A 26,060-nucleotide genomic window follows, 5' to 3' on the forward strand; every position below is an offset into this window, starting at 1 on the left:
GAGAATCAATCCTGAGAGCCTCTGGAGGAAGAGCTGCTGAACTCTGTGCCACGCTGCTTGTCACAGGTTTGAATCATCGACAGAAAAACAGAATGACAGTTTCAGTTTGAGGAGAGACGACGCTTGAGGCCAACTTTAATTTAAAACGACCCTGAGAGTTTAATCCCTTCGTAGTAAAGAGACCAGACGAGCACCTGAGCCCGGCCTGAGCTCCCGCGGAGACACGGAGCTCATTTTAACTCGACAACAGCAGTTCACAGAAAGAGAAACATGTGTAAACCTCCTGTAGAGATCATGAGCAGAGCAGACATTCTAGAGCTGATTTATTTATTTCTCTATTGTCATATGGCTGACATACACAGAGCATTTGTCCATGGGCCAGTCTAGTGTTTAGTTTACAGTAAAATGATGTACAGTTTAGTTTAAATGTTACAGCACAGTGAGGGCAGAGGGTGGACGACCTCCAGCTGCTGTTTCATCTCTCCTCAGACACATGGAAACTGTGTCTTTAACAGAAAACCTGAGTTTACAGTCACAGGCGCGTGTGGCAGTAAAGGTTTGTTAAACAGATGTTAGATTGTTCACTGGACTTGTCCTGAAAACCAGAGTGAGGCAGAGATGTCAAAGTGTCTGTGTGACACCCGCACTAACGAGAGGTTCTTCTAAAGTCCTCAACAGACGCTGTTTTTCACAGTGTTGATTATGAAAACTAAACTGAATAAATCAGATTTATCACTCAGTTCTAACTGGTTCTGTCAACTCTGATCAAAAGCGTTTTTCTTTTGTCTTGTCTCTTCGTGCAGTTCTGTGGATTGACTCACAGGTGTCTGTGGTGTCTGTGGTGTCTGTGGAGTCCTGTGGTGTCTGTGGTGTCTGTGGTGTCTGTGGTGTCTGTGGTGTCTGTGGAGTCTGTGGTGTCTGTGGTGTCTGTGGTGTCTGTGGTGTCTGTGGTGTCTGTGGTGTCTGTGGTGTCTGTGGTGTCTGTGGTGTCTGTGGTGTCTGTGGTGTCTGTGGTGTCTGTGGTGTCTGTGTCTGTGGTGTCTGTGGTGTCTGTGGTGTCTGTGGTGTCTGTGGTGTCTGTGGAGCCTGTGGTGTCTGTGGTGTCTGTGGAGTCTGTGGTGTCTGTGGTGTCTGTGGAGCCTGTGGTGTCTGTGGTGTCTGTGGAGCCTGTGGTGTCTGTGGTGTCTGTGGTGTCTGTGGTGTCTGTGGTGTCTGTGGTGTCTGTGGAGCCTGTGGAGTCTGTGGTGTCTGTGGAGCCTGTGGTGTCTGTGGTGTCTGTGGTGTCCTGTGGTGTCTGTGGAGCCTGTGGAGCCTGTGGTGTGTGGAGGCTGGTGTCTGTGGTGTCTGTGGTGTCTGTGGTGTCTGTGGTGTCTGTGGTGTCTGTGGTGTCTGTGAGCCTGTGGAGCCTGTGTGTCTGTGGTGTCTGTGGAGTCTGTGGTGTCTGTGTGTCTGTGGTGTCTGTGGAGCCTGTGGTGTCTGTGGTGTCTGTGGTGCTGTCTGTGGTGTCTGTGGTGTCTGTGGTGTCTGTGGTGCCTGTGGTGTCTGTGGAGCTGTGGGTGTCTGTGGTGTCTGTGGTGTCTGTGGAGTCTGTGGGTCTGTGTGGTGTCTGTGGTGTCTGTGGTGTCTGTGGTGTCTGTGGTGTCTGTGGTGTCTGTGTGTCTGTGTGTCTGTGGTGTCTGTGGTGTCTGTGGTGTCTGTGGAGTCTGTGGTGTCTGTGGTGTCTGTGGAGCCTGTGGTGTCTGTGGTGTCTGTGGTGTCCTGTGGAGTCTGTGGTGTCTGTGGTGTCTGTGGTGTCTGTGGTGTCTGTGGTGTCTGTGGTGTCTGTGGAGTCTGTGGTGTCTGTGGTGTCTGTGGTGTCTGTGGAGCCTGTGGAGTCTGTGGAGCCTGTGGTGTCTGTGGTGTCTGTGGTGTCTGTGGAGTCTGTGGTGTCTGTGGTGCCTGTGGTGTCTGTGGTGTCTGTGGTGTCTGTGGAGCCTGTGGTGTCTGTGGAGTCTGTGGAGTCTGTGGTGTCTGTGGTGTCTGTGGTGTCTGTGGTGTCTGTGGTGTCTGTGGTGTCTGTGGAGCCTGTGGAGCTGGCTGTGGAGTCTGTGGTGTCCTGTGGAGCCTGTGGTGTCTGTGAGCCTGGTGTCTGTGTGTCTGTGGTGTCTGTGGAGCCTGTGGAGTCTGTGGTGTCTGTGGTGTCTGTGGTGTCTGTGGAGCCTGTGGTGTCTGTGGTGTCTGTGGTGTCTGTGGTGTCTGTGGAGCCTGTGGTGTCTGTGGTGTCTGTGGAGCCTGTGGTGTCTGTGGAGCCTGTGGTGTCTGTGGTGTCTGTGGTGTCTGTGGAGCCTGTGGTGTCTGTGGTGTCTGTGGTGTCTGTGGAGCCTGTGGTGTCTGTGGTGTCTGGTGTCTGTGGAGTGTCTGTGGTGTCTGTGGTGTCTGTGGTGTCTGTGGTACTGGTTGAGGCGTATGCCCCGGTGCAGGGTGGGTAATAATGAGGTCGGTTCTCAGAAGCTCAGAACATCTCCTGTCCAGGCTGTTTCCTGGAATCCCACAGGTTTGTGCAGCTGTGTGATGTGTGTGAGGACGTGTGCAGCACGTAGGAGCATTAAGGCTCTTCACACTTCTGGAAATCAGATCAATCATCCCAGAATGTTTCACATGCTCCTGTTGTGTGTGGAGCGTCCCCAGTGCAACACTAGACTCCTGTCACTGTTGGGACGACACTTCTCTCACTCTGACCCAAGGAATCAAAACAACTGAACTCTACTGTTTCCACCTTCTGTTCTCAAAGACCTGAATAACTGACTGATTTGTCATGTGATCATTCAGAGCTGCAGCTCTTCAGTTTTCCAGTGTGTTTCTGTGAAGTCGTGTTCAGAGTCTTTGTGCTCTGGACTCGACGTGTCCGTAAGCGTCTGCACACGCACAGGAAGCAGCTCTCAGCTAATGCCCTTTAAAGACCCAGAATACTCCCTGACCTGATTACTCATTACTCCTGCCATTACTCCTGCCATTACTCCTGCCATTACTCCTGCCATTACTCCTGTCATTACTCCTGTCATTACTCCTGTCATTACTCCTGTCGTCACCAGCACTCATACGTACTCCCTGTACAGTGAGCATTTTGAAGATGAGGCACCTGATATTCAAACACATGTTAAACACATACACATGTATTTAAATCTGACGAGTCCTTCGCTCTCACAAACCTCTCGCTGCATCACTGATGTTCACATGTGACAGTTCAGCTTTAGAACAGTTTTTCCACACACAAAAGTGAAACAGCGTGGACCAACTTCACACAGACAATCAGCTCTCTTCCCAAAGCGTCCGGATAAATGGTCACATTTTACTATAGGGTCTGGTCAAGTGGTAACGGAGGGAAACAGGGTCAGATTTTTGACATTCAAATGTCTCTTATTCAGAAACTAGAGGAACTATTGAAATAAGTAAAGTATCAGAATGTAGGAAAGAGTTACACTCCAACAGGGTCAAGTTAAACCTGTGAGATTCTTTCAAGTTGGTGACAAAAAATGTAAAAACTCATGTCGGTAACGGAGGGAATGAAATATGCAGCACTTTTTGGTCAATAAATCCAAACAGTGATAACTCTTGGTTCTCACTTACATATCCTTAACAAACTGGTTTGAATATTTGCTTCATATAGTTTCTACCATATGGTACAAGATTAGGTTGAAAAAACCTCTGACTTTTTGACTCATGAGATTTTTTATTAAGAAAGTTCATGGTAACGGAGGGAAAAGTAACGGAGGGAAAATTGTACAAACAAGTAGAAGGTGCAGGATTTTACATCATTTGTCGCTTTTTTCTTCCAAATACTTTAATATTACTTCAAAATGAAAGGAAACTATTTCTATAAAATATGTCAGTCCTTCCAAGCAAATTTTTATCATTTTAAATACATTTAAATACATTTTTTTTTTTTTTTAAATCCTGTCCCTTCATCAACAGTTCAAAGATGGAATAACACAAGATATGATGATATGATGAAATACAAACATTATATTACATGATTTTCAGGTCTTTGAAATTTGGGAAATAAGTTTTGTTCCATGTTTCATACATGGTCTGTTTAAAACATATGGAACTTTAGAACCAAAAATGGTCCAGAAAAAAGGTCAACAGTTTGATAAACTAGAGACATATGTATCTGTTCAATACATTTTTATATCAGATGAATTAACTTGAGTTTTTGGCCTTGTTGTTTACTTCTGCTGGACCGGGCCCAATAGCACTTTTCCACCTTCAAGGCTCAAAGCGCTTTACAACAAAAAAAACACTCAAACCACTCACCCATTCACACACACATTGGGGCGAGGTGGGTTAAGTGTCTTGCCCAAGGACACAACAGCAGCATTCATCTGTGGGAGCTGAAGAGAGGGATTCGAACCGCCAACCTTCAGTTGGAGTGGAGAAATGCTCCATGTCATACAGCGACTCACGTGTTTGTAATAACTCAAATAATTTAAATAATTCAAATATTTTATAATTAGATGAAGACGCAGTGTCTGATTTTAGACACAAAGTTCTGCTTTTACGCTTCACTTTTTCTGAGGGGAAAAATGATTTTATTAATTTTATTCAATCAATGTGTATTTTAACTTTACAGAACACATGCTTTTGTCTGTTATAATCTACAACACACAGGTTTTTGCATTTTGTTGAGTTGAGCGCTGCAGTCAGATCAGACAGTCGTAAGTTCATCAGATAAGTACAGAATAACGTTGGGCCACTGCAGAGACTTTAAAATGAACTAGTACAGTAAAAATCAGAGCCTTGAATATAAAATTCTCATAAACTCGTGTCTGAGTCGATCTTTTGTGTTGACAGAATTTTATTTTGGGACTTTCTGTGGCCTGTGAAAAATCCAACAGGAGGAGACAAACAAAAGCTCTTCACTGTGGCTCTGTGTGTATGGAAATGTGCTGTGGGCCGGACAGACTCTCCACATACACATACTATTGTCCCGTCACACACAAAGACCCTCACACCCTCAAACCCGTGGCTAACACTCGTGCCTCACAGCGAGAAGGTTCGAGGTTTGATTCCTGTGTTGCCGTTAAGTGCAAAGTTTTCACATTCTTCTCACGTCTCGGTGGGTTTCTTCTGGACACTTCGGTTTTTACCCCATCGACTCACAGCAAGAACAACAGGTCAAACCCCCGGCTAAAGTAATCCTGACATCTGGAGTAGAGCCCGACCGATATATCGGTTGGCCGATATTATCGGCTGATATGAGCAACTTTAGGTATATCGGCTATCGGCCGATATGCTTGCTGATAGGGGCCGATATTTCACGTGGGCATGTTATACCTCGTTATAAAGCTCATTAAAGTTCATTTAATCCAATTTACAGACAGATAAATGTCCTAATATGTGGCTCCACATCAGTATTTATCTACGGAGTCATTTGTCTGTGTGTGTCTGTACTGTCCCTGAACACACCACAGAGTCGCGTCACTCACATGTGTTTGTTTACACCTGCAGACACAGATCCAAACACTGAGATTATTTTCTTTTTACGGACAATCGGTTTGAGTCTGGATTAAAAGGACATTTATTAGTGCAGACTTGTGATGTGAGGAGGAGCCTGTATGAGCGGTGAGTGTTGGAAATATGTCGACTCTGAAGCTAGTTTTTGTCATTTGTTATGGGTTAGCTGCTGTAGCTCCCGCACACACAAACAGACTGTTTTCTATTGGTCTGTTCTAAAGTGATTATATTGGCCGTATATTTGCTACTGGACCTGCACTGATATGTAAATGAGCTGTGAACAGACGTGTGAATTATGACATTTGCTCATATAATTAATTACCGCGGCGCACACGTATTTGCGGCTAAAGGCTAATAGCGCTACTTTCTTTACTAGTTATGGGTCCGTCGCGAACGAAATGACTCTTAGAACCGGCTCTTTGAAGGGAACGACGGGAGCCTGATCCTTATTGGGAGCCGTGTTTTCTCTTTCTCTCACTTTTTTTCTCTTCACGCCGCGTGATTCGTGGTTTGACAGCGGCAGCGGCTCAAAACGAAACTTTGAGAAATTTGTGTGTACATAGGATTAAAAAAAAAAAAAAAAAAAAAAAAACGAGCATATTTGACTGTAGTTTAGCAATAAAATAAATAAGTCCCGGTTTAGTCCTTTTTCAGTCCTGGTTTAGTCCTTTTTCAGTCCTGGTTTAGTCCTTTTTCAGTCCTGGTTTAGACCTGGTTCAGTCCTGATTCAGTCCTGCTTTAGACGTGCTTTAGTCCTGCTTGCAACAAAACAATCTGAAGAGCCACTTGGGAGCCAAAAGAACCAGCAGCTTTTAGTGAGCCGAGCCAAAAGAGCCGGTTCTCTAAAAAGAACTGGAATCCCCATCACTAGTGTCTAGAATGTGATGCAAAAATGCCATTAAACCAACCTACTGTCTGTAAATATGATGTAAAGAGGCAGAATAACAATAAATGTCGCCTAAATAAACCCAATTTAAAATCCACCAGAGCCAAACCTAAGTTTTTTAAACAATTCAACATTTACAGTGAATTTTTACATCACTAAATATATCGGCGATTATATCGGCTATCGGCAGAACCAACTCCCATTATATCGGTTTCATATCGGCCACAGCAAAATCCATATCGGTCGGGCTCTAATCTGGAGATCACTGCTCCTGACAAACCTCCCCGGCGGCGCTGAAGGACGAGTCGAATGCAGAGGGAAATGATGAAGATGAAGAGGGGAGGACGGTTCAAAGCTCAGGGGCCACAACAGAGAAAACTCAGCCTCCCCTGGTTTTGAGGCGGCAGGACGGGCAGGACGGACAGTAGGACGGTTTTGAGGCGGCAGGACGGACAGTAGGACGGTTTTGAGGCGGCAGGACGGACAGTAGGACGGTTTTGAGGCGGCAGGACGGACAGTAGGACGGTTTTGGGATGAACAGTAGGTTGAGAGAGTTTGACCTGAGAGACCAAGAAGTTATTGCATGTTAGGATTGGTTTTGGGTTGGGCTGGGCAAAAATAAAACATTTTAATCGCGATTAAAATGTTTTATTTTTGCCCACTCGCATGAGTTCGAGCGATTAATCGCGATTAATCGCATGTTATACGCAAAACCAATTAATGAATTAAAAAGTAGAGTATAGCGCTCTTTTATTGGAAATGTAAATGAAAGAGACAAACATTTGTTGTGCAAACAGCATTTCTTTCACAGGGGAACCTCAGAGTCTTCAAGGTGTTCAGGGAAGGCTCAAGAAAAAATATTTAATGGACTTTGTACTACTAATATATTTATTGAATATTTTTTATGCTGTGAGTAATGAACACGACACTAGTAATAATTTCTAGATCAGTGTTATAAACTTGGACTGATATTTCTTAGGAAACAAAGGGTTAATATAATGGAAATGGACCAATCACATTTTTTCTTCCAATGGTTTCTGGGTAAATCAATTACTCCAGCACTGAACTAAACAAATAAGCTCAGCTCAGAGTCCGCGACCAGAGTCCGCGACCAGAGTCCGCGCAGACGCGGAGTCGGAGCCTGCGGCCGGAGCCGCGGCTCGCAGAGGCTCGGGCACGCAAAGTTAACGCAAAGTTAACGCAAAGTTAACGCAAAGTTAACGCAAAGTTAACGCAAAGTTAACGCAAAGTTAACGCAAAGTTAACGCAAAGTTAACGCAAAGTTAACGCGTTAACGTGCCCGGCCCTAGTTTTGGGCTACGTTTATATGATGAGGGTCTGAACAGAAGATGCAAAAGTGGCGTCGCGTCTTCACTTTTTATTCCACCTTTAGACGAACGTTTTTGGGAGGAAATTTTCGTGCACAAGGTGACACAAAAGTGTGTGGAATTCGATTGTGTATGATGCCAGGCTTGTATTTACCCACAAGCGTTCTCGTGTAAACAGACCCTTAATTTGGCACAAAAAAAAAAAAAAAGAAAAAAAGCTGGTTTTAACCACATTTGAAATTTGTTTCTCAAAGTTTAAGAGAAAGTCCATAAAAAACACCAAGGTTCTTTGCAGAACTGTGCAAATTAGTGGCAAAAGGCCCAAGGTCAGACGTGAGGGCGTCAGGTCCAAACAGAATAACCTCAGTCTTGTTTTCATTTAGTTGGAGAAAATTAAAGGACATCAGATTTTTATTTCAAAACACAGACATGGAGCGTGGCAAAGGATGAGACATTTTTTGGGGAGACCAGAAGATAAAGCTGAGGGTCGTCAGACGTGGGACTAACCCTGCGTTTGATTTTCTTCCGACTCCCACTTGGACCTCGGATTTGACGTCACGTCCGAACTTGAGGTGTATTATTCTGTTTGTTGTGTCGGATACGTGGATTATGATGAAGACTTTTCTTTCATTTTATTAAAACACTTTAATTCCTTTAGTTTCTGAAATTTGCACTTCATTTTATGTTATGGTTTCTCTTCCGTTACAAACTTAGGGACGTTCATGTCTGTTTAGTCAAGTATTTGTTCAATACTGGCCTCACCACAAAAGGACTCCCAAACCCAGACGCAGTAAAGTACTGCAGTGATACAGACGCAGTAAGTGATACAGACGCAGTAAAGTACTGCAGTGATACAGACGCACTGCAGTGATACAGACGCAGTAAAGTACTGCTACAGACGCAGTAAAGTGCAGTGATACAGACGCAGTAAAGTACTGCAGTGATACAGATGCAGTAAAGTACTGCAGTGATACAGACGCAGTAAAGTACTGCAGTGATACAGACGCAGTAAAGTACTGCAGTGATACAGATGCAGTAAAGTACTGCAGTAATACAGACGCAGTAAAGTACTGCAGTGATACAGATGCAGTAAAGTACTGCAGTGATACAGACGCAGTAAAGTACTGCAGTAATACAGACGCAGTAAAGTACTGCAGTGATACAGATGCAGTAAAGTACTGCAGTGATACAGATGCAGTAAAGTACTGCAGTGATACAGACACAGTAAAGTACTGCAGTGATATGAGAGACTGAAACTGTTATTTAAACACCAAAGTGTCAAACACAATGAAAACTCTTCATATTTACACGTCACAGTGGGCGTCATGGTCTATATTTCCTGCCGTCCCAGGAAAAGGGGCGTGTCACGTGTGTCGCTAGAAAACTTCCTCGGAAAACCGATTCGGAAGGAAAATCAAACACAGCGTTAATCTGATGTTTCTCTAGAATTAAACCCAGTGGGAGCATGTAGAACAAAAATTACTTCTGGGGGTCGTACAGTAGACAGATGTGCTGTACAGACTTTGCACCAGATGCCCTTCCTTAATGTAAAAAAATCTCATTTCCCTTATCGACTCCCTGCAGCGTCCGACTCTCCACATGGAAAGTGACTTTACAAATCACGGCTGACGACATTAAACACACATGGGTCGTTCTGAAAGTCTAGTTCCGTGTGAGCGCGATAAGACCCGACCCGAGCACGTCGTCCGGTTTGTTTGTCGTCCTTCAGAGAAGCAGCGGGTCAACAGCAGCGCAGCTCTGAACCAGGACATTCTTGGAAAACTATAAATATTGATTATCTGGGTAATAATCAACAGCTGAAGCGACGGCGGTGGACACGTCGCTGCCTCAAACACACTCTCTCTGAAGAAAATATAAAAAATCAAACAGGACGTGATCAAACTGCTGCTCGTGTAGTTTTCTGTCATTATTTTGTGTATTTATGGAGAGTTGTGGGGGACGTAGGCTTGTGGGCGGAGCTTTGGACCGGCTTGTACTGCTAAGGTTAAAGAAGGTTTGAATATGGCCCAGGAGAGATCGCTAGATTACTCAAACACGCATGGATGAGTCTAAAACCTTTTTGATGAGGGAACAGTATAACATGGAAACAAGCTCCACAATGCCCCCTCTTCAAACACAGGCACTTCCCCCACCCACTTCTCCATTTGCTCCGCCCCATCGTGCTCTGAGTGAGTGACAGCTGAATTCAGCCAATTACAATGAGTGCGTATACATGCACATCAATAACCCGGTTATTAGCCATACCCCGGTTATGTCAGTATTCGTGTTACTGTGTTTACATGAGCACTGAGAAACTGGGACACTCATATCCGCGTGTACATGATCAAATGGAGTATCCCGGTTTCTTGACATAATCTTACAAATGCGCAGGCGCAAAAATTAACTTAAATCAATTTCATAAACCAGGAAAAATACAAACCGTGAGCTCCTTTAGCATAAGAAGCTAAGGAGCTACGAGATCTCCCACAATCCACTGCACAGATTCTTCATTAAAATCTTCTGCATAAATAAACTCAACTTTACAACATATAAACCATAAACACTATAGACACATCAGCCCGTTTGATCAGATCATTCAGCTCTGATCACATTTGTTTATGTTTTACAGAAACGAAACTTAGGACCGTTTGGCTAATTAGCATAAACTGTTAGCGGCGATAAAAACAACTCGCTCCTTGCGCCGCTGATGTGATCAGTTTCTTTTTGGACTAAATGACACGACTCTGTGGATTATGTGTGTTATTTCTGTGACAGAAGAGGTGCTGATGATGGTAAGTGTGTTCCGTGCGTATAGAGTATAGGAGATAGTTCATGTTTTAGCTTTTCAGCGTCACACGAGTGCAGTCGTACGAGTGCAGATTGTACATGTGCAGGTTTAGCGCAGCTCTTTATTTTACAGTCATTTCACTCGTTTGGTCACTTTATTTATGTTGGTCAATTTATTTATGTGACTACTGTTGTGGTGAAAGGCTGGAAAGTGTCTTTTGGACACATGCAACTCAACTTTATGTTGCAGTAACCGGGATACTGCGTTTACATGCCACAAGTATCACAGTTACTATCGGAATAAACCAGCTGCAGTAACCCGGTTTCTAATAACCGGGATACTGCCATAACCGGGTTACTGAAACCAGGTTACTGTGTTTACATGCACCATCAAGAAACCGGGATACTCAAAAAACCCGATCATAACCGGGTTACTGATGTGCATGTAAACGCACTCAATGACACATTTTCTGAAGAAGCAGGTGACTTTAGCTCCTTCTACGAGTTCATGAATCTTAAAATGGCTGCAGGCTCTAGAGGCCTGTATGTTTGCGGAGGGGTTTCTTTCTTTCTTTGTGCACTGGTTCCAGTTAGTTAGTGTCCCAGATTCCAGACAGTTAGTTGTGAAAAAGATAATTATGTCACAGGTAATAATCTCAAGACCCTCCTCTTTATCTTTAGCTTTGTGTGTGTGGGTGTTTTTAATCACTGTAAAGCGCTTTGTGTTGCAGTTTTTTGTATGAAAATCACTCTATAAATAAAGTTTGATTGATTGACTGATTGAAAAAGAGGCTGTAATGGAAAATAGACTTTTTGGAGCTTTCTACCATGTTCTAACGTTCCCTCATCAAAAACTTCTCTGCAGAGGTTTTAGATCGAGAGTGTCAAAGTCAAATTCACAGAGGGACAAATTAAAAACTGGGACAAAGTCATGGGCAAACAAAATATTTATTGAACAATTCCAACAACATCTGCGTGTTTTCTCTTCTTTTGAGATATGTTATGTTAAACCTTTTCTTATTAAAATGAATGTTTAATAATAGTTTTGCTTAAATCCAAATCTATCTGCCATTAAAGAGACATGATCCGCAGGCTGCCAGACCACTTCTCGACTGCATTAGTGACATAAAATGTTGGATGTCACAAAATTTTTTGCATCTAAATCAGGAAAAATCAGAGGTTATGGTTTTTGGCCCTAGCTCCCTAAAGTCTTCTTCTTCTGTAGACCTGGGTTCATTAAATCATTTAGTGAAGCCAGTTGTTACAAATTTAACAAATTTGTTACAAAATGGACCCAGATCTAAAACTTGATCACCAAATTAGTGCTGTTGTAAAAACAATTTTTTTCCAGTTAAGACAACTAACCAAAATTAAGCCTATTTTGTCAATAGAACATTTTGAAACTGTCATACATACGTTTGTGACGACTAGGTTGGATTATTGTAATGCACTTTATGTTGGTGTCAGACAAAATGCACTTTCCCGGTTGCAACGGGGCCAAAACTCAGCGGCTCGACTTTTAACTGAAACCCAGAAACACGAGAGCGTCTCACCTGTTTTAGCTTCACTTCATTGGCTCCCAGTGTCTTTTAGAGTTGATTTTAAAATTCTTTTATTCACTTTTAAGTGTTTGCACGGCCCAGCGCCCTCCTGCCTCACTGACTTGATCCACCCTCACGTCCCCTCTCGCACTCTCAGGTCTGCAGACCAACTCCAGCTCGCCGTCCCAAAAACTAAACGTAAACTTCGTGGGGACCGTGCGTTTTCTGTTTCTGCCCCTCGGCTCTGGGAGCAGTCGTCGTTAGAGATCAGAGGCCGAGTCTGTACCTGTTTTTAAATCACTCCTAAAAACGTATCTTTTTTCACTGGCTTTTAATAAGTGACATGTACATTTCTTGTTGAGTATTTTATTGTTTTTTATGTTTTTAGTGGTTGTATTGTATGTGTATCATATATTTTCTTCTGTTGTTTGTCCTGTGTTTGTGTACAGCACTTTGGCATACTGTAAAGTTTTTAAAGTGCTTTATAAATAAAGTTGGTCTGGTAAACACTGAATCCAGAACAAGCAGAATATAAAATAATAACAACATTTTAAATAAATCATGTCTCTATAATTTATCTGTAGCCAGTGGGGCAGCTCTAATACAGATCTGATATGATCTCATGGGCCAAATATAATTTTATCATGGGCCAAATTTGGTCCCCGGACCTGAATTTGACATGTCTGTTTTAGAGTCATCCATGCATGTTTGAGGAATCTAGCGATCTCTCCCAGGCCCTATTCAAACCCTTCTCATGGTTAGCTGTAACATTCCGTACAAGGCTCCGCCCCCACACGACAATTCTCCATAAATACACAAAACCACGACACAAATCTGTACACAACAACTTCACAAACCTGACGTGATGTGCGGTAGTTTCATTAGCGGGACACACGCTGGTTTTGTTGTACCGTATTTTCTGCACTATTAGACGCACTCTTAACGCCTCTAACCCCATCAAAAACGACCCACAATCCAGAGCGCCCTGTACACGAATCCACTTGAGTGTCCCAGTACGACTTCAGTAAACTACAAAGCCGCAAACACACACAGAACACACAAACACACACGGAGCAGACAGCGACCGCACAGCGAAACACACCCACAGACACACTCATCACTCCACGCCGACGACGAACGGAACAGAGGAACGAACCGAAAAAGCGAGTGCAATGTGCCACTTCTAGACACGACTGAACAACTGAGTCACTGCGAACACGCCGACAATCCAGCGACAGACACACCCTCCCTACTAGGGCTGTGCATTGCCTTGAGTCTGACGATATGATACATATCATGATTCACATGTCACGATTCAATATATCCCGATACTAAATCAATGGATGATATATTGCGATTTTTCAATAATTACTTCTAATAATACAGTCAACTACACCTTCAAGAGAACACAATTGTATGAACTTTAATTCATAAACTTTTTAAAATCATGAGAACTGTGAATGTAACTAATGAATTTTTGTGAAAAATATTATTTAAAAAATTGATTCGGATGCATTTTGAATCGATTTGAGAATTGTGCAATGAAGTATCACGGTATATCACTGAATCGATTTTTTTTCTTACACCACTACTCCCTACACGCCACAACTGAACAAAGCCCAGAGTCACTGTGAACGAACAAACAAACAAAACCACTCACCCATCACACTGTTGGGTTTCCTTTAAAGTCCCACAAGGTTTATTTGTGAAAAAAGTTTGAAAATAGACCATTTAATGACTTATAATCCAGAGCGCCTTATACTGCAGAAAATACGGTAATAACACTCTGAATGGGGACTGAACTCAAAAATCAAAAATTTAAGTGAAACTTATAAAACAAGTAAAATACCTGCTCCTTTAATCATCTCAAAATCATAATTTGGTTCCAAAAAAATTGCAGTAAATTTTTTTGACGCATCAGCCGTCCCTACAAGACGAGGCCTGTAACAATAACAGATTTTGATGGACAATTAATTCAAGAAATTATTGCTATAAACGATAATATTAAAATTTTGAGACCGATTTCAACTTGTATAATGACCATGGAATAAAAATGCAAACACACCTTTCAAAGATCAACAAACTTTACTTTCTAAAAAACATTTAACACAGGAACTGTAAGACAAACAAAAACAACAGGCCTAAATAAAACAGACTTGTTCACATAAGAAGAGCCTAATGTGTCTGACTCACACCTGATGCACTTGAATAAACCACTGCTGAACCAAGCACAACCAAAACAATAAATGGATTATTAAGTCTCTATAACAAAATTACCTTTAAAACTTGTATTAACCGGACGTCCCTGTCGACCCGGGACAGTCACAGTTTTGAGCCTGTGTCCCCCCGTCCCTGCAGATTTATACAAAACCACTGATTTGTCCAAGAAATCTGTACAAGAAATGTCCCAGGTGTCCCTATTTTGGACCAGTTCTACACTTGCCAACTTTAAAGAGAGAAAAACATTGACATTTATTTGGGTAAAACACAGAAAAGCTGCTTAAAAACGACCAAAACACAAAGAAAATGTGACTTAAAGGTTGTATGGAGGATTTTTTTTTTTTTATTTTTTTTCAAATTGTCGATGAAAGTTCAAAATAAAATTATAGAGATGCAGCTGCCTTGTAATTATGATGACCAAAAAAAAAAAAAAAAGAATGAAAATCCATCAACTGTGGACGTGGTGAGGGCAGACAAACATCAGCCAATAGATAAAAAGGCTACCTCTCTTATCTATTGGCTGTTGGGTTGTCAGTCAAACTCCCTATGTTTCTAGCGTCACTGACTTGCCAGAGCGCTGGGATTACGTGGTTTACGTTCGCCTCTCACGCACTGATGCCGTTTACTCAACCAACACAGCGGTTCTTAGCGTCTTTTTCGAACTGTAGCTTCGTCTCACACAAAGTTTAGCACAAAGTTTGTCGCAATGGCAGACAAGAATTCACGACCAGTTCGCTACAAAAGAAAGTCTGTTTTTGATGTCGCTGAAAGAAGAAGAGAAGGGGAAGAGGAGCGAAGTGTGACATTTGAAAATGGACAGTCGCTGCATTTCTCTTTCCTTGGAAAATCTTCTGTACAACCTTTAACTGACTCATGTTCGTCGTGAATGGGTCGAGCTCAGAACTATTCTCCTTAATTCCGCACTCGATTTACAATTTTCATTATTACCACCCAAAATCGAGAGCGTCCCAGTTTTTGATTTGGAAATTCTGTTCGTCCTAAACATAACGGAAGTAAAAAGCACTGGTACAAGTTTGGTGTTCGGTCAAAATACCGAATAACTAAAATATCTGTTGTCAGTGCCGACTAAAACGAAATAAATACTGAGTCAAAATAACCATAAAGCCGATATTTTTGTTAGTAAAAGTCAAACGTGTCCCAGAGCTACAGAGCGGAGCGTAAATAAAATCCAACGACGCGTCTCAACACGTTTGTTGTTTTGGCAGACGGAGCGGCTAAAAATAATTCTCAAGTAAAAGTAACGTCACTTCAAAACACAGAGGTGGGACCTGTGAGTCGAGACTTGGACTCGGGTCAGACTTGAGGCACTATTTTAAGGACTCGAGACTTGACTTGATAAAATGGACTGAGACCTGGGACTCGACTTGAAGTTTGCCCAAACCTGATCTCAACTATGTTTGATACTTTTTTGGTTTATGAAAAGGAAAATTTACGATTAAACTTTCTTCAGTGTGAACACGAATCCACAGACGCGACTCGACTGTCAGAAGTACGTCATCAGACCTGAGGCACTGTTTTTAGGACTTGAGACTTGACTTGATAAAATGGACTAGGACTCGGGACTCGACTTGAAGGTCTAGGACTCGGGACTCGACTTGAAGGTCTAGGACTCGGGACTCGACTTGAAGGTCTAGGACTCGGGACTCGACTTGAAGGTCTAGGACTCGGGACTCGACTTGAAGGTCTAGCACTTGGGACTTGGGACTCGACTTGAAGGTCTAGGACTTGGGACTCGGGACTCGACTTGAAGGTCTAGGACTTGGGACTCGGGACTCGACTTGAAGGTCTAGGACTCGGGACTCGACTTGAAGGTCTAGGACTCAGGACTCGACTTGAAGGTCTAGGACTTGGGACTCGACTTGAAGGTCTAGGACTCAGGACTTGACTTGAAAGTCTAGGACTTGGGACTCGACTTGGGACTCGACTTGAAGGTCTAGGACTTGGGACTCGACTTGGACTTGAGGCCCGTGACTAAAAAAATTTTTTTAAATACTTTTCTCTTTTCAGATCATAAATGCAGTGATTAATTTTAAAGGAACAAACTGGAACATGTCCCACCCACTTCTCTGTTACTATGGCAACAGTAACTGAAGTACTGTGATGTGGTATTCTCAAATGTACTGCAGTAATACACAGTACAACACAGTAAAACAGAGGGAACTACAGAGAAATACACGACAAAATAACAATTATTAATTTTTTCCCCTCCCGCTCTCTTGTTTCAGGTCAATTAGACCAAAAAATGTATTTTCTCGTCTAAAAATAATAATTTCTTCTGGTCAATGTGACTCCGAGGAGAGACTGAGGGTTAAATCTGAATTCTTTCTGTTCTGATGTAATGATTCACATAAAGAACGTCTCAAGACGCTTAAATAGGAACAAAATGTGTATTTCTACAGCTCTTATATAAATACTCATAAATATACCCTGATGTTTTAAGAACAATTTAGTTTCATTCATTTAAATTGCAAAAATCTCAGTTGTATTTGGTATTTTGGACTTGAAATGACTCGAAGCTCAGAGCAGACGACTTGGACTTGACTTGGACTTGACTTGGACTTGACTTGACTTGACTTGACTTGACTTAGACTTAAAGGACCAGTGACTCGAGACTTGTAAAACAACGACTTGGTTCCACCTCTGCTTTAAAATAATATTAGAAATACAAAATATTGGTCCAAGAAATTACTCAAGACAGAGAAACTGCAGGAGTAAATCTCGGGTGAAGGACAAAACATTAACTGTACAAACGTGAGACAAAAGAAGAAAATGACGGAGAATGAAAGTGTTCAGAAATATTCATGTGCGTAGGAGAAAAATCTGAGCGTATTTGTCTGTAGCTGAGCATAAAATAAATCTGTGTAAACTCTCGATATGTTGTGTGTTTTTTATCAGAAAATGAATTGAAAAGTTACGACGTCAAGAATTAAAATCACCAAATGAAAATTTACGATTTCACTTTCACCAGTACGAACACGAAATCACAAAATACAACATCACTTCACAGACCAGAACCAGGACTAAACCAGGACTAAACCAGGACTAAAACAGGACTAAAACAGGACTAAAGGTCTAAACAGGACTAAACAACTGAACCAGGTCTAAACCAGGTCTAAACAGGTCTAAACCAGGTCTAAACCAACTTAACCAGGACTTAACCAAACCAGGTCTAAACCAGGTCTAAACCAGGACTAAAACAGGTCTAAACCAGGTCTAAACCAGGTCTAAACCAGGACTTAACCAGGAAAACAGGACTAAACCAGGTCTAAACCAGGTCTAAACCAGGTCTAAACCAGGAAACTAAACCAGGACTAAACAGGACTAAACCAGGTCTAAACCAGGTCTAAACCAGGTCTAAACCAGGACTAAACAGACTACTAAACCAGGTCTAAACCAGGTCTAAACCAGGACTAAACAGGTAAACCAGGTCTAAACTAACCAGGACTAAACCAGGACTTAAACCAGGTTCTCTAAACCAGGACTAACAGGTCTAAACCAGGACTAAACCACTAAACCAGGAACCAGACTAAACCAGGACTAAACAGGACAGACTAAACCAGAAAACCAGGACTCAACCAGGACTAAACCAGGACTAACCAGGACTAAACCAGGTCTAAACCAAGTCTAAACCAGGACTAACCAGGTAAACCAGACTAAACCAGGTAAACCAGGACTAAAACCAACTAAAACAGGACTAACAGGTCTAAACCAGGACTAAACAGGACTAAACCAAACTAAACCAGGACTGAACCAGCACTAACCAGGTCTAAAACCAGGTAAACCAGACTAAACCAAACCTAAACCAGGTCTAAACTAGAACTGAACCAGGACTAAACCAGTCTAAACTAGAACTAAACCAGGACTGAACCAGGAAAGGCAAAAGTAGGAGAAAGGGAAAACGAGACAAACAAAATCAGATCAAAATCTCAGATCGTTTCATATCGTCCCATAAAACTTCTGTCTCTTACTCACGACATTTACTCGAGTAAGAGTACTTTTACTTCGATAATAAAGCCCCCCGTCTGCGTGCGAGCGTGTGAGCGTGCGAGCGTGCAGAGGAGCGCGGAGGAGGGAGAGAGGGAGAGAGTGATTGAGAACACATTGCGACGCTCCGAGTTCCCGGTGCCTTGTGCAAGAGTTTTTCCTAGAAAGCGCAGCCAGCTCCAGAACAAACCGCAAAGTCCCCGGACCACAGACATGACAGAAATCCTCTCGGTTTTCCTCCAGCGCAGCCACACACACACACACACACACACACACACACACACTCGCACACACACTTTCACACACACACACACTTTCACACACACTCAGAAGAGAAAGAGAAAGAGGAGGAGGAGAGGAGCGTACCTGGATTTTCGTCCGAGGAGGCGACGGCGGCGAAGAAGACGGAGAGAAGCAGCAGGATTGGCGAGGATCTGGGGAAGGACATGATGGACGCGGAGGAACGGTGAGGGACGTGTGTGACGGGGGACGTGTGTGACGGGGGACGTGTGTCTGTCCACGAGGAGATGGTTCTAAGTCCAGAGCGCAGGAGAGAATGTCCAGGCACCAGCGCGGCAGCTCACTGACCACTCCTACAGACGGAGAGAAAGAGAGAGAGAGAGAGAGGGAGGGAGGGAGGGAGTGAAAGAGGAGGAGGGGGAGTGGGAGAGAGAGAGAACAAGAAAGAGGGGATTGAGAGGGAGAAGAGTGCAAGAGAGAGGGAGGTGGAGAGAAAGGAAGAGTGAGAAAGAGACAGAGAGAGAGAGAGAGAAGGGAGGAAGGAGGGAGAAGAGCGGGGAGTGTGAGAGAAAGACAGAGGAGGAGGGAGAGAGAGAGGGAGGGAGGGAGAAGTAGAGGGGAGGAGGGAGAAGAGAGGGAGTGGGAGAGAAAGAAAGGGAACAAGAAAAAGGGGATTGAGAGAGGGAGAGTGTAAGAGAGAGGGAGGTGGAGAGAAAAGAAGAGTGAGAAAGAGATATAGAGAGACAGTGAGAGAGAAAAAGGAGGAAGGAGGGTGAAGAGAGGGAGTGGGAGAGAGAGAGAAAGTGGGAATAGAGTGCAGGAGAGAGTGAAGAGAGGGAGGTGGAGAGAAAGAGGGACAGAGGGAGGGAGAGAGAGTAAGATTCGCTCAGAGAATTTCATAAAGTTTGCAACATCGTTTTATTTACAAATCCATCCATCCATTTTCGTCCGCTTATCCGGGGTCGGTCACAGGGGCAGCAGCCTAAGCAGGGACTCCCAGACTTCCTTCACCCCAGACACGTCCTCCAGCTCCTCCGGGGGGACCCCGAGGTGTTCCCAGGCCAGTCCAGAGACATAGTCCCTCCAGTGTGTCCTGGGTCTTCCCCGGGGCCTCCTCCCGGTGGGACATGCCCGGAACACCTCCTGAGGGAGACGTCCAGGAGGCATCAGAACAGATGCCCGAGCCTCAACTGCTCCTCTCGACGTGGAGGAGCAGCGGCTCTACTCCGAGCTCCTCCGTGTGACTGAGCTCCTCACTCTGTCTCTAAGGGAGACGCCCAGACACCCTGCGGAGGAAACTCATTTCAAGCGCTTGTATCTGCGATCTCGTCCTTTCGGTCACTACCCAGAGTCATGACCAGAGGTGAGAGGAGGAACGAAGACTGACCGGTAAATCGAGAGACCTTTGCTAAGGGCTGTCCGGTCCCTGTACGACCGGAGCAGGAGCTGTGTTCGTTGGCGGCAGTAAGTCAGACCTGTTCCCGGTGCATGTTGGACTCCCCCAGGGCTGCACCTGTCACCTGTTCTGTTCATTGTGTTTATGGACAGAGTTTCTAGGTGCAGTCAGGGGCCGGAGGGTCTGGTTCGGGGACCACAGGATCTCATCTCTGCTGTTTGCAGATGATGTTGTCCTGTTGGCTTCATCGAACCAGGACCTGCAGCACTGGGGCGGTTTGACCCGAGTGTGAAGTGACTGGGATGAAGATCAGCTCTTCTAAGTCTGAGGCCGTGGTTCTCGACCGGACAAAGGCGTCTTGTCGTCTCTGGGCGGGTGGAGAGTCCCTGCCTCAAGTGGAGGAGTTCAAGTACCTCAGGGTCTTTATTTACACAAAGATCACATTTTTATTTAAACTTACTGTATTTATTATATTTAATTGAACTGATTACTTCATTGTCTGATTTTGTCATTTTTATTCTTCTTTGCTGCTCGTGCACAACTTTGTAAACCTTATTTTTAAAAGTGCTCCATCAATAAAGATTTATTTATTTATTTAACTGTTTTAAAAAATGTTTTTATACATATTTTTATTATATATTATTATTATTATTATTATTTTATTTATTATTTATTTTATTTGTATTTATTTATTTTTTATTTATTTTATTTTACATATTATTATTATTTATTTTATTATTTATTTATTTATTTTTGAAGGAAATAAATGCTGTTTTCACTCTCACTGGTGTAAGTTGTTGTCGGGTATAAGCAATGTGTGTGTGTGTGTGTGTGTGTGTGTGTGTGTGTGTGTGTGTGTGTGTGTGTGTGTGTGTGTGTGTGTGTGTGTGTGTGTGTGTGTGTGTGTGTGTGTGTGTGTGTGTGTGTGTGTGTGTGTGTGTGTGTGTGTGTGTGTGTGTGTGTGTGTGTGTGTGTGTGTGTGTGTGTGTGTGTGTGTGTGTGTGTTTGTGTGTGTTTAAGAGACAGAGAGAGAAAGAGGGAGGGAGGCTGTGAAAGACGTGAAGGAAGACAGTAAAGTGAGAGAGAGAGGAGAGAGAGAGAGAGAGAGAGAGAGAGAGAGAGAGAGAGAGAGAGAGAGAGAGAGAGAGAGAGAGAGAGAGAGAGAGAGAGAGAGAGAGAGAGAGAGAGAGAGAGAGAGAGAGAGGAGAGAGAGAGAGAGAGAGAGAGAGAGAGAGAGAGAGAGAGAGAGAGAGAGAGAGAGGAGAGAGAGAGAGAGAGAGAGAGAGAGAGAGAGAGAGAGAGAGAGAGAGAGGGAGAGAGAGAGAGAGAGAGAGAGAGAGAGAGAGAGAGAGAGAGAGAGAGAGAGAGAGAGGGAGAGAGAGAGAGAGAGAGAGAGAGAGAGAGAGAGAGAGAGAGAGAGAGAGAGAGAGGGAGGAGGGTGGTAGGTGAGGGTTCAAGAAAAAAAAAAAGGTGGAGGTGGAGAGAGAGAAAAAGGTGGAGGTGGAGAGAGAGAAAAAGGTGGAGGTGGAGAGAGAGAAGCAGTCAGGCTCAGATGGAGCTTATCAAAATGTGTGTTTACCCAGAGCCGGAACTGCAGACAATTAGGCCCAAAGTAAACAGAACCAGAGCAGAAGAGGAAGAAGAGGAGGAAGAGGAGGAGGAGGAGGATGGAAGGATGGGTGGAGAAGAGGAGGAGGGGCTGTGTTTCCTACATTAGACCAATAAAATAAATGAACAGGGTTAGGCTCAAGTGCAGGTCACACTGAGCTGTGGACTGTGGGAAAACTGTGGGAAAACACGGACGCGCGCGATTTCAACGACAAACAGACGGAAAAATGAGCCTGACCGTCCAGAGAAAAACAACATGAATGCAACGAGTTCACGTCCTGCGTTTTGGAAACTTTTTAGAAAGACTTAAAATACACGCATCATGAATCTCGGACTTCTGGTCATCGCGCAATTCATACTGGGAAGGATTTTCTGAAAAAGTGAACATCAAACCTCCATGTTTGTTTTCCCAGTGGGATGTGTCTATTGACAAAGTCGATCTTTTCAAGTCTTTTGAACCATATCACTTTTGTTTCTGGTTCTGATATTGTCATATTTTTAGTTTTGGGATTCGGACGTCGTAATTGTGTGGTTGTTGGATCCAAACAACGGAAAACGACTCGAGAAAGAAAGACGTTTGTGAACTTCATAAATGCAAAAGTGAATCAGATGTGTGTGACTCAAACCTCCGTTCAAACTGTTTCTCTTCCCAACGGAATTGAAAAATAGTGAAAGGTGAAGGTGATGGGCAGGATTGATCCACAGGAAGAACCAAAAAGGAAACATTTGACTGACTAAGAAATCATCCCGAGTTTACAGAGAACATTTTGTATGTGGAGCGACGACAAAACAAAATCCCGATCCTCAACCTTGGATATGAATTTAAAAAGTTTAAAAAGTGAAAGGCTCCAACTGTTCACCAAGAAACACCTTCCACTGCAAAGAGACCAAGACGTGATGTTTCTGTAAAACCACAAGAACAAGAAAGTGCAGCTCAGTCTGTTTGTCTTCTGCTCCTCTCACTTAACAAACGGGATTTTGTTTTGTCGTCGCTCCACATACAAAATGTTCTCTGTAAACTCAGGATGATTTAGACAGTCAAATGTTTTCCTTTTTGGTTCTTCCTGTGGATCAATCCTGCCCATCACCTTCACCTTTCACTATTTTTCAATTCCGTTGGGAAGAGAAACAGTTTGAACAGAGGTTTGAGTCACACACATCTGATTCACTTTTGCATTTATGGAGTTCACAAACGTCTTTCTTTCTCGAGTCGTTTTCCGCTGTTAGGATCCAACAACCACACAATTACGACGTCCGAATCCCAAAACTAAAATATGACAATATCAAAACCAGAAACAAAAGTGATATGGTTCAAAAGACTTGAAAAGATCGACTTTGACAACAGACACATCCCACTGGGAAAACAAACATGGAGGTTTGATGCTCACTTTTTCGGAAAATCCTTCCCAGTGTGAAATGTGCGATGACCGGAAGTCCGAGATTAGTGGAGGAGTTCAAGTCTGTCGGGTCTTGTTCTGGAGTGAGGGGAGGAAGGAGCGTGAGATTGACAGGTGGACAGGTGGACAGGTGGACAGGTGCAGCGTGGGCAGTGATGCGGTCGCTGTATCGGACCGTTGTGGTGAAGAGGAGCTGAGTCTGGATTTAGTGTCAGTCTCTGTTCCTCCCCTCACCTCTGGTCATGACCTGAAGGACCAGATCCACGATACAAGCGACACAAATGAGTTTCCTCCGCAGGGTGTCTGGGCGTCTCCCTTAGAGACAGGGTGAGGAGCTCAGTCACACGGGAGGAGCTCGGAGTAGAGCCGCTGCTCCTCCACGTGGAGAGGAGCGTCTGTTCTGGTGTTCATGTCCCACCGGGAGGAGGCCCCGGGGAAGAGCCAGGACACACTGGAGGGACGATGTCTCTGGACTAGTCTGGGAACACTAGGGGTGTGCAAAAATATCGGAATATCGATATATCGTATCGTTTAATGTGATGATACAGTATCAATATCGTGGGCTACTGTATCGATATATCACCAAGAGTATTTTTAGGTGTGTTTTACTAAATTATTTTGTTCCAGCTACAGTTTTGTTGCTTGTGGAGTGAAAGGAAACTCATTTATGCGACACATTTGACATTTTCACTGCTGTAGTGATTAAAATGTTTGTGTTTCATATGAACTTTGCACAAGAAGAAGTGGTTTAACAAAGACTTTAGTATCACAGCCACGATTTTGACTTTATTTTTTCTTGAACTGTATCGAATAGGTTTGAAATATATCATATCAATCGAAACTGCACTGTATCGAGATATGTATCGTATCGTGGCTTATGTATCGATGTATGTATCGTATTGTGGTCTGTGTATCGAGATATGTATCGTATCGTGGCCTGTGTATCGATGTATGTATCGTATCGGCAACTTCTTAATGATACCAGCCTTAGGGAACACCTCGAGGTCCCCCAGAGGAGCTGGAGGAAGTGTCTGGGGTGAAGGAAGTCTGGGAGTCTCTGCTTAGACTGAAGCCCCTGAGACCCAACCCCAGATAAGAGGAAGAACATGGATGGATGGAAAGAATTTAGGTTTAAATAAAAAATGTACTTTATAAAAAATTACCTTTTCCTGTTTTAATGAAGCAATTCAAATTCTATGTATCTACTGTTTGTAAAAGTGTCAACAAAAAAACATAATGACATAAAAGTCGTACATCTATGAATATCTTTGTACAGTTTAACAGTGGCGCTGTGCCGAGGAGAAAATTCAGTTAAAAGTTAGTTAGGACAAAAAATCTAACTTTTGTCCAGTCGACAAACTGAATTTTCCCCTCACTTTGGATTCTACCTGCACGACTGAGGGACAGTGGCACATTTAAGTTTTCTTCTTCCACATCTGTCTCCCCCGGCAGTGTGTTCTATTATTCTCTATTATTAATTAAAAAACAAAAAACTAAAACTTCGATTTCTCTTGATTTCATTACAGACACAAAAATGAGACAAACTCAATGAGATTTGAAGGAACAGCGAGAGAAAAGTTCAGATCATTTCATATTGTCACATGAAACTTTTGTCTCTTACTCACAGCTTTTACTCGAGTACTGTGACTTCTATAAAAATATGACTCAAGTAGCAGTAAAAGTACTTCTTCTTTGTGTGTGTGTGTGTGTGTGTGTGTGTGTGTGTGTGTGTGTGTATGTGTGTGTGTGTGTGTGTGTGTGTGTATGTGTGTGTGTGTGTGTGTGTGTGTGTGTGTGTGTGTGTGTGTGTGTGTGTGTATGTGTGTGTGTATGTGTGTGTGTATGTGTGTGTGTGTGTGTGTGTGTGTGTGTGTGTGTGTGTATGTGTGTGTGTGTGTGTGTGTGTGTGTGTGTGTATGTGTGTGTGTGTGTGTGTGTATGTGTGTGTGTGTGTGTGTGTGTGTGTGTGTGTGTGTGTGTGTGTGTGTGTGTGTATGTGTGTGTGTGTGTGTGTGTGTGTGTGTGTGTGTGTGTGTGTGTGTGTGTGTGTGTGTGTGTGTGTGTGTGTGTGTGTGTGTGTGTGTGTGTATGTGTGTGTGTGTGTGTGTGTGTGTAGTTTGTAGAATGATTGAAAACACACTACAACCGTGAGTCTCTCGTGTCTTGTGCAATAACAATGATTAAAAACTTGCTCTTTTTTACTAAATTATTTCTTGCAACATGTTGAGCAACACTTTTTAAGGCCTGTAGCTCAAAACACAGCAGTTTACACTTTTACAATGTTCTGAAACGCATGAGATGTTAATTCATTAATATAATTAGTTTGACCAGATTTTCAAAATAAAACACGGGGACATCCCTGGTAATAATAAAAACTGAAAATTGTTCCGCACTCGGCATTAATCTGAGTCAGTACAGTCACATTGTCTTTGTGTTTTGGTCATTTTTAAGCAGATTTTCTGTATTTTACCAAAACAAATGACAATTTATGTCTCTGTTGACAGAGATCAGATTAGTTAAAAATAGAGACACAAGGGACATTTTTTTGTATAAAACTGGGACAAATGAGTGGTTTTGTATAAATCTGCAGGAACAGGGGACACGGGTTCAAAACTGGGACTGTCCCGGGTAAATACAGACGTCTGGTCACTCTAGTTCTAGTCTCGGTTTGAGGTGGTTGTTAATAATAAAATTGTTCTGTAGAGACAATTCCTGACCAAAATATGAGTCAGTACAGTCACATTTTCTTTGTGTTTTAGTCGTTTTTAAGCAGATTTTCTGTATTTTACTTCAACAAATGACAGTTTATGTCTCTGTTTACTGTTGGCAGGATCAGATTGGTCAAAAATAGAGACACAAGGGACATTTTTTGTATAAAATTGGGACAAATCTGTAGTTTTAGATAAATCTGCCGGAACAGGGGACACAGGATCAAAACTGGGACTGTCCCGAGTAAATACACACGTCTGGACACTCTAGTTCTAGTCCCGGTTTGATGTGGTTGGTAATAATAAAATTGTGAAACAAGTGCGAAATTAAGAAAAACTGTTCTGCAGACCATTCATGACTTCATGTGAGTCAGTACAGTCACGTTTTCTTGGTGTTTTGGTCATTTTTTAAGCAGATTTTCTGTATTTTAGCAAAACAAATGACAATTTA

At 43.0% G+C, this 26,060-nt stretch overlaps 1 protein-coding gene across 1 annotated transcript in view; it reads right to left on the bottom strand.

Moving 5' to 3' along the window:
* Positions 1 to 26,060, bottom strand: part of LOC110167872 (growth hormone receptor-like) — a 61,516-nt gene that overhangs the window by 32,610 nt on the left and 2,846 nt on the right. The window contains exon 2 of the mRNA XM_055160017.1: positions 18,627 to 18,853. Within this exon, the coding sequence (XP_055015992.1) occupies positions 18,627 to 18,708 (82 nt within the window). The 5' untranslated portion in view covers positions 18,709 to 18,853. The remainder of the gene's footprint in view (positions 1 to 18,626; positions 18,854 to 26,060) is intronic.

Source organism: Boleophthalmus pectinirostris, unplaced genomic scaffold (assembly GCF_026225935.1).
Source record: "Boleophthalmus pectinirostris isolate CB_2022bp ecotype Guang Dong unplaced genomic scaffold, ASM2622593v1 HiC_scaffold_2826, whole genome shotgun sequence".
NCBI lineage: Eukaryota > Metazoa > Chordata > Actinopteri > Gobiiformes > Gobiidae > Boleophthalmus > Boleophthalmus pectinirostris.